This window comes from Geospiza fortis, unplaced genomic scaffold (assembly GCF_000277835.1).
Source record: "Geospiza fortis unplaced genomic scaffold, GeoFor_1.0 scaffold450, whole genome shotgun sequence".
Classification (NCBI taxonomy): domain Eukaryota; kingdom Metazoa; phylum Chordata; class Aves; order Passeriformes; family Thraupidae; genus Geospiza; species Geospiza fortis.
Window position 1 is genome coordinate 240,251 of NW_005054416.1, and position 9,259 is coordinate 249,509.

General features: G+C 40.0%; 1 protein-coding gene across 1 annotated transcript in view; it reads right to left on the reverse strand.

The window, feature by feature from the left end:
• The window catches only part of TMEM41B (transmembrane protein 41B), a 12,411-nt gene that overhangs the window by 1,583 nt on the left and 1,569 nt on the right, over positions 1–9,259 (reverse strand). Inside the window, exons 3-8 of the mRNA XM_014309239.2 lie at positions 7,532–7,690; positions 6,390–6,518; positions 4,718–4,811; positions 3,781–3,885; positions 1,877–2,015; positions 1–1,395 (exon numbers count right to left, since the gene is read on the reverse strand). The exon at positions 1–1,395 is cut by the window's left edge and continues 1,583 nt beyond it. Of these exons, the coding sequence (XP_014164714.1) occupies positions 1,226–1,395; positions 1,877–2,015; positions 3,781–3,885; positions 4,718–4,811; positions 6,390–6,518; positions 7,532–7,690 (796 nt within the window). The 3' untranslated portion in view covers positions 1–1,225. The remainder of the gene's footprint in view (positions 1,396–1,876; positions 2,016–3,780; positions 3,886–4,717; positions 4,812–6,389; positions 6,519–7,531; positions 7,691–9,259) is intronic.

Below are 9,259 nucleotides of genomic sequence, written 5' to 3' on the forward strand. Positions count from 1 at the left end.
CATGTGCTGCCCAGCTCCTCACTGCCCAGGGCCTTGTTTGATGGGGCTCCACTGACAACACAACAAACAAGCACAGCTGGAAGCACGGGGCAAGGTACCTTGTACCTTACTGAGAGCACACACACACTGCTACTGGAGGTGAGTCATGGCTGGTCACTGCCTTGGCAGACAATGGAACCCCCATTTTATATACACTGACACAAGAGCCTTCTGTTCCATGGTGTTCTGAACATTATTTGGGATCAGCTGTTTGATAGGAACTGCACCAGTTTGTGTACCTGACATTTCTTTTAGCTAATGAAGCTGCAGTGAGAAATTTTATGCTCTTTACATATTGCTTGAGAAATGGTAATATTACACTGCTTAAGCATTTTTAAATCACTTGAAAACTGCAAGTTTTATATAATCATACCATCACTTCCTTAAGTTGGCAGGATAAATCTATGCAAGTGAAATATTGGCAAAACAATATTAAAAAATGAAAATTAGAACTTAAAAATCATCAGCTAGCCAAGATATGAATTCTAAGCTGCTCCCTCCCTTCCTATAGCTGCTCCCAGAATAAAACTTTACAGGGACCAAGAGGGAATGAAGTGACAATTTGCCTTTGTTAATCCAGTAAGTAAAGCAGATGTAGGTTCAAGTATTTAATTCCATACAGCACTAATAAATAGAAGTAAACAACCAGGATGAGAATAACATTGTAGTTAAAGTACTGCAAAGAACCCTTGTTTCTGAGTGAGCACCGTTACATTATTTTGAAACTCCCCAAGGCAAAAAAGAAGGGAAATATTGTTAGTGACAAATGCTCTCAGAGCAGATGACATGCAAGCCTACAGAGAACGTTACCAAGTTGGACTGAATTGTTCAGGGGGTTTTCCTGCAAGTGTTAGAGAGCATCACCTGTAGTTTATGTCTACATCACAGTTTTTGCTCTGCATGTAACTAGAGCAAAATGTTACACCTACGTTCTCACTTCCCTCATCCTGAGGGCCACACACACACCATCCCAAAGTAAAACACTGGTGTTTGGTTACAAAACTATATGCAGTACATTTCTGAACACATTTCCTTCAGTCTAAGGCTATGTGTTCATTTGAAGACATTCTTATCAATCACAAGCCTCCCCTATAATTACTTAAGATCCAATAGAAAAGCAAATATACAAATATCAGAAGTGCTGATCCTGAGATGAAATATGGGAAATTCTGTTCCAGTTTGATGCTTATTCAAACTTCTGTTTCAGCTTCTTCTGGAACAGAGCTGGTAGGATGGAGAGGATGGCTAGAATCATGAGGACAAAAACAGAGTTCCAGGAAACAGCTTCCCCTGCTGTTGTAAGCTGGTACAGCGTTGTTCCTGCCTTAATGGCTACAAAAGATGGTGGTGCTACACCTGGAGCAAGGAGAGGATGAAAAAACAGCTTGTTAGGGTAAAAACACTTAAAAATTAGTCATCCCAATTTTAATACCAGAACGTTGAGATTTTGTTGTCTTGTACTTTTTTTTAAAGAACGCAGTAAATGCAGAATTCAAAGATAAAAAACCTTTATAAAAATGGTTTTAAGCCATTCTTAATATTTTTAATGCAGACTCAAATATAGGAGACTAAGCAAATAATCTCTGCTCTTCAGACTCTCCAGATTTCAAGTTATCTCTTTACAAACTGACTTTTCATAAAGGAAAAATAATGAACTTTTTAATAAAGTTCATAAAGGAAAAATACTGGATTTTTACTGAACTGTTTCCTAATCAGATTAAAAAGTATGTGCAGAAATATGCCAAAAAGCACATTAAAATTAAAAATTAAAATAGCTATAGTGTATGCCTGTTCTTCTGGCCACCCCAAACTGTGGCTCACTAGCCACAATTCTTACCTAGGAAAGTGCCAATGAAAAACACTTTCAATGGCACGTTGATTACAGGAGATGTGATATTGATAAACCAGTTGGGGAGGAAAGGTGTTATTCTCAAAAATATTATGTAGTTAATGAGATGTTCTCTATGTCGTTCAACCTGCCAAAACAAAACCAAACAAACAAAACTTTGGTTAAAAAATCCCTGCCTTGAAAATACACAACCATAGAAGTTTCAAGAGTTTTTCCCCCTATATTTGGTAGACATTTACATGTTGCAAACATAAAAATCAGTTAAAAATGTGTGATGTGGGGAAGAGAGCCCAGTGAGTCATCTGTTAAATACACTGAGATCAGCCTGGAAATAGCTGTGTGTGGCAGAGCAGTGGTGATGTGTCTGACTGACTCAGCCAGCTCCAGCAGCAAAGGAGTCATAGGCAGAGTCATAGGCAGAGCCACAGCCCAGCCACCACAGCCAGCCTGTCACCCCACTCCTAAAGCTTTTCCAGGAACCACCAATGAAGTTTGTTCCTCAAGATGTTCTGTCCTAACTTGTGATCAAGCTTCAAACACAGCTTCATTCCACACCTGGAAACTCAGCCAGGTCACAGCTCTGAACGTCATGAGGTGGCTGCTCCAGCACAGCTCCAAAGCCTGTCTCCCCAGAGGTTACAGTGCCCAGCATGAACATTTACCCAGGAGCAACAACACCCCCAACTTCATTTACAGTCTTAATGAAGTGTTCAGGTCTAGCCCAGCTCCTCACACCAATGCTACAACAAACTCCTTCTCCTTCCAGCCTGTCTCAGCCCTTTCAGACAGCAAGTGCAACTTGGGCCAAGCTGCAAGGACAGCTGAGCATCCACAATCCTGGCCTAGCCTGGCAGACCTGCACTAAGCTTAAGCCTCAGACAGTTGAAAACAAACCTGGTCTGCAATTCCACCTGAAATCTCACATGGCAGCTCACCCCAGTCACAACCCTGTTTTTCAGCTTTAGCCAAATTTAGATTTTACTGTAACATCAAAATCAGGAGCACTGTGGGTTTTTTAAACCTTAATGAAGGAAAATATTTACATGTTGATTAATGCTGTATATAAAATGCCTTTACCTCAATATGCAAGCATTATAAGCATGATACAGTCCAATTAACCTGGAAACACTGAGATATGAGCTGCACATGCAATTTTAAATCACCTGTTCAGTTCTACTAATGGCAACAGTAACCATTTGCTACTCAGAATAGCCTCAAGATTATAGTGCAATATTAAGATTTACTTGGGTCAAGAGTCAAAGTGGTACTGTAAAATCTAACAAGGTCAATTGTGCCAGACACACCTCCATATCTTACTTAATGAGGAACAAGCTTAAAGCATTTTTATGTGATTCAAAAAAATCTTGAAGAGAGTACATGTGCTTCATACTTGCAAAAAATAAAAATTTGTTCAAATGTTTCAGAGTATCAGTTAAAGACACATAAGGTCAAGTACAACTCACACTGTATTTCTGTACTGCAAAACCTTTAGGCTCATCTCACAATCAAGACCTGCTGAAACTAATGTTACCAGATACTGTAAGAAAAAGTTTCTTAATGCTCCAACTACAGTTACATGTTCAAATTAGGTTTTTCAATCAGACATCCAGCTACAGGTTCCTCCAACACAAAAATAAAAACCCAGCTTTCATTACTGCAAATGCTTAGAGAGCAATTACTTGAAATGACCTGAAAGTGAAGAGGCTTCCTATTGACACTACATAAGCAAACACTTCCTAGGTTAGAACTTTCTCATGGGAAATACCCTAAAATCAGGAATGCTTCCAGAATCCCTTCTGTGTAACTGGATCCTTAAGCACAAGACCTCCTACTTTTCCACTATTCCATGGCACATTTTGTACAGTAAGTTCCAGCACCTCTAGAAATCTTACCTGTTCTGACCATTTTACTGCTTTTTCTGTTAAATATCTGTACACAACGGGACGTCCCACTAGGTATGACAGCATGTAGCAGAATGAAGCTCCAAGTCCTGAGCACTAAAAAAAAAGAGACAACAAATGAGCAGAAACTCTACTTAATGTCAGCCTTGTGTCTGTATTAACTACCCTGCCTGGCTAGAGCAGGTTTCCATGCAGCCCTCCATTAGGGCTCTCCTCCAGCACTATGGACACACTCCCTAAGAATGTTGTTGACACAAGACAGTGTATTTCCAAGGCATTTCAATCAATCTCAACACTCAAAGTAGACAACATTGATTACTTATCAGTTAATATTGAGTGCTTCTGCAGTTTTAAGACTTTGAACAGTGAAAGCTCTGCAAATAAGAAGCACAATGCCATTAAAGAAATTCAAACAGGAAAACTGAACAGGGTCCTCCCTACCTTCTCAATACTTAAGGCGCATTACCATTGCATCCTTTGCCCATATTTTAAAGCTTGTTGATAACATACATTTCAAATCTGAAACTATGCTTCTTGCATATTTAAGCCAGTTAAAAAACAGATGTATTTTGCAGTGTGATAATAAAACCACAGTAATTGTGTAGTGAAATTACAACTGGGTTCTGGCAGATGCTAAACAAATTTAGAGTATGGGAAACTCTGGCTGATTCACACTCCAATGTCTTCATTATTAAGAAAACCTGGAGGAACAGCTCAGTGTTTTGGATCATCACCCAATACTACAGTGAATTTTGTGGGTAATGCCACCCCTGCAAGCAGAGCTGAGTAAGAACTCAATAGTTATCAGAAACTGAACTGTATCAGCCAGTCTCAGACTGATCATTTCCAACAGGAAGCTGCTCAGATGCCTGGTTGTATTTCAAATTGATAGAAATACGTGCCCTCATAAACTACTTTCCATACTTACCAAACAAACAAGAAATAAGGCCAGTGGAAAGGGATAAAGAAACCCTGACAGGATACTGAGGAATATAGACCCAGGAATAGCAAATGTTTGCAAGCTGGATGTATCTTAGTTAAGGAAAAAACACATTTCTAAAAAGCTACATGCTTCTTAGTTTTGTAAGCAGTCAGGATACATTTTACAACTAGAAAAAGCATAAATAGGCAGGACCTCTCAAGATCCTTACTTCAAAAACCTCTTGTAGAGTAGCACAAGAACTCAAGCAAGAGCAGCAAGGTGCAGATCCATCACTACACATACAAAGAATAAGTCACAAAGTAACAACAGCTGACTACATTTTTCTCTTTATCTGTGCTACAATTGCCACAGAGGATTTACTGTGACTTCCAGGAAACACTTCTGATTTTACCCTGTTGACTAGAGATGTGTGGTTTCAGACATTCTCTCTGGAAAGCTCACAGGCCTGTCCGAGCCCATAAGCACAAGTTTCATGGAAGACTGAAATGTATGAAGGCAGCTATTCCTTCCTTAGAAACAGGCTTGGTGTAGTCACTAACTACAATAGCTGATCACTCATTTCAGCCAGGAATTTTTTTAAGAGGCAAAAATTAGGTTTCTGCAGCATAAGCAAGCAGGTTGTTGACTTAAGGCTTGCTAGGCATACTTGAGACTATGATGCATTGCCCACTTTGGATAGAAAAGTTATAAAGCAAAAAAACTCTGTAGACTATTTTACTCAAGTTGAACTGGCTGAAATATTAAAAGCCCAGTAATGTTCCTGAGTGCATTACAGCCAGTACAGCTTTTGCTAACCATGTCAAGGTTCAGTTACCCATGCCTGGAAACTGACCACAGTCTGCTGCTGAGACAGTAAAGGTCATCACATCTAGAACTGCTAGAGCAGCTCAATAAAGAGCCAAGGTATTCTACTCCTTGTTAATATATAAACTTACATTTTAATTTGCTTCCTAGATCTATAATTTGGGGAATAATAAATACTTTTTGTGGAATACTTTAGTAATTATCCTTCAGCTCATTCTTTCAATGGCACGTTCAGTGCTGACTCTCCTGAGTTACAAAAGCCTCCTGCATTAAAACTGTGACACAAACCTTTTCTACAGTTTTAAAGTTATTAACCTTTAGTTAAATGTTCCAGTTAGGAGTGTGCTTAATGATTAATTAATATATTCAGCACTCGGGAAAAAAAGTCAACACAATTGTGTCTCCTTGGACAGAAAGTACTTCAGAAATTTGTCTTTCTAAAAGAAAACAGATTTGGTTTTGTGAATTTGGGCAGTGTTGGGATGAAAGATGGCTCAAAATACTTTCCTTCAGAAATAGAGGTAAATATTCTATACATTACCCTATGTGGAAATGTCTTTGAATGTCTTAAGGAAGAGTAAAGCAGTAGTCTCTGTTTTCTTTTAAAGCAAACAGTAATTTCTACCTCAAAATTCAACTTATTTTAAAAGTTATCATAACACCAAAGTAAGAACAAGCCTAATATACAGAGAAGTTTATACATTTCCAAGAGTTTAAAGTATTTGTGTCTCTTTGTAGACACTCCTAGGTATGTTAAACTTCACCCATGACCAAGAATTGATCAAATTGTATTCTTCATTTTCAGAGAAGCATCACTACATCAAAGCCGCCCTTTATACCAGAAAAAGGATACAAAACGTATGTGGCAAAATAAGCCACTAACACTTGAACGTAAAATGTGTCCTTGTATTTGGACAAGACTTTTCCCAAGGCCTTTGCATCATCCATATCTCTAGGAACCTTTATACATTCTCTTTCTTCTCTGAAGAGGAGAAAAAAAAAGCAGAAATGATGGAAATATAATCAAACAGTGTAGTACAATTACTTACTGAATACAGAGATAATTAGATACACTGCAACACTAAATTACAGCTTCAGCAAACAAACCATGATTATTGTTGTAATAATGTTCTCAGATGAACACCTAATATTTACAGTGTGGTTTATATTAGAAAATCCCCAATTTTAGGTATTTGCAAGCTGTTTTTTTATTCAGTACAACGATGTGCTTCTTTTCTAGTTGTTTTTTTTTTTTCTTACCAAGTACTGATGAAGAAGAAAGAATTGCGCAAGGCAAACTTGGCAAGTGAAAGCAGCCAACATTTCAGCCAAAACCAACTGCAGCTGCCTCAGCGCTGGGGTCAGAACAGCTGAAGTGCAGCAGGAGTGGCAGAACTTCACCTCACAAACAAATAAAGTTCTAAGGGCAAAATCTCATGTCACACCTTAATCTGGTGCAACCATGGGCAGCACACTTGAGTGTCTTTGCTCGCTCTGTATCAGGCTGTGGGATGGGCCATTGCAAACTGACCTTGTTGAGCAAGTTAATCAGACAGAAATTTAACTACTAAAAGTGAAAAAGAAAGCTGTCAGACAAGCAGGCTCCCACCTGCCATCCCAACACAAGCACTGGGTGCAACGAGAAGGAGAAAAAGAGAAGGCTTAGGAAGGCTAGGAAGTTTAGCTAGGAAGGAAGAAGGATTTCCCTTTTTGGTGACAGCCTCCAGTTTCACCAAGGCACAAGGAAGTTTCAAGTGAACTCAGCCTGAACCAAACACACTCTGCTCTTAGCTGAAGGTGGTTAAGAAGAGTCAATTACTACTGATAATGTACCGGGGGTAACACCTCAGAACACAGGATCTCCACTGTGTGCAACAAAAACCTCAGATCAAGAACAATTCTCTGAGTTTATGGCATATCCCCATGCAGGCTCCTCTACAGTCTGATACTGAAAATCAAATCAATTGAGGAATTAAACTTTCATAACATACTTACTCACTAAGTTGTGGGAAATTTTTATATACTAGGAACATAAGGAAAGCAGCTGATAAGAAGATCGACACTAAAATAAGAAGTGATGTCCGAGCTGATCCACCTTCTGCAAGAGCTTTCCCTGAAATTAAACATGAAACAAAGTTAGAAAAAACCCCAGCACTAGCAAAGCAATATCTCACAACTTGCAACAGATTTCAAACTTATCCTTCAAGGAAATATTAAAGTCAACTCTCTGTAGACATCTCCCAACCAATGCTTTCAATAACACACATTGCTCACATTCCCTGAAAACATTCAAACAACTTTGAAGTTTCTATGCTGGCAAACATTCCACAAAAGTCACCTTTTATGATCCATAATAATTTAAGCCTCAATTAATAAATACATTTGTAAAGAGAAAAAACAGAGCTGAACAACATAAGCCATGCATGTTTTCCTTTTTGTCAGAAATCTTCTGCCAGTCTAATTAATTAGAAATTCAACTTGAAGTTAAATTTCCAGGATGTACAATGTAACTTTAAAACCTGCTCATTAACAGATTTTGGGGCTTTTTCCCCCTCTAATGAAAGACTACCAGATACAGCCAGATAGATGAGACATGTTCATTAGGAGGAAACCTACATAAACACACACATGCTGGCCGATGACATAAAGTGCTAGTCCTGGGAATTACACCTATTTTACACTCATGTGGATATATATATATATCCACATAAGTGTGAAAAAGGTGTAATTCCCAAGACTATTAGCCTTTAAGTCCTTGTGTAGTGGAAGCAATGGGAGTACAGCAAGTGACACAATAACATTTTAGGCCTCTTCTGTGTTTTAGATGTTTATCAAAATGACCATGTCCATGCAATACATTCCTTAACACAAATGCAACTACACACATAAAGATTTTAGAACTGAAATAAACACCACACACTCTCTGCATCCACACCGGGCTGTGTATGTGTGCATGTATTAAACCACTCTCTCCTCAGGCACTTTGAGGCTCACCCAGCTTCACACCCAGGGTCACCTGGGGAACACTCCAAGAGCCGAGGCTGTGTTTTCCCTCGCAGATGCCGCTGGCACAACTACAATGCCAACACACAGCACTCAAGTGGGTCACGCTGACTCCTCACCGTTGTGAAATGCAGCGACTGGATGACGAAACCCACGGAGCCCGCTGGGCGAGCTGGCAATTTTATCGGCTGTGTGGTTTTTTAGGTTTAAGGTCAGCGCGACCCCACAGGTGTGCACTGGGTCAGCCGAGGCCAAAGGCAGCATCCACAAAGCAATTCCAAGCACGGAATCACAGGGCTGTCAGGCTGGAAGGGACCACAGTGGTCAGCGGGTCCAACCTCCCAGCTCAGGGTCATCCCAGGAACAGGGCTGCAGCCACACGGCTCTTGAGTATCGCCTCTGAGGGAGACTCCACACCCTCTCTGGGCAACCTGTTCCACTGCACTGTAACCGGGGTTATTCTGACAACACCTTCTCCAAGGAGCAAAATCAATTACAGATAAATAAACAAATAAGCAACTCATAGGGCAAGAAAGGAAAACTCAGCCCACTGCGCTTTCCGCCACTTCCACTCTCTGTACTCCAGGTGTGCCGGTAGTGGAATAACACCAACACACACACACACACACACACATATATACATACAGACATGGAACCACGCGTCTTCCCTCACGCAAAGGAAAAGGGAAAGGGGTCGCTGCCCCGTTTCGGCCGCCGAGG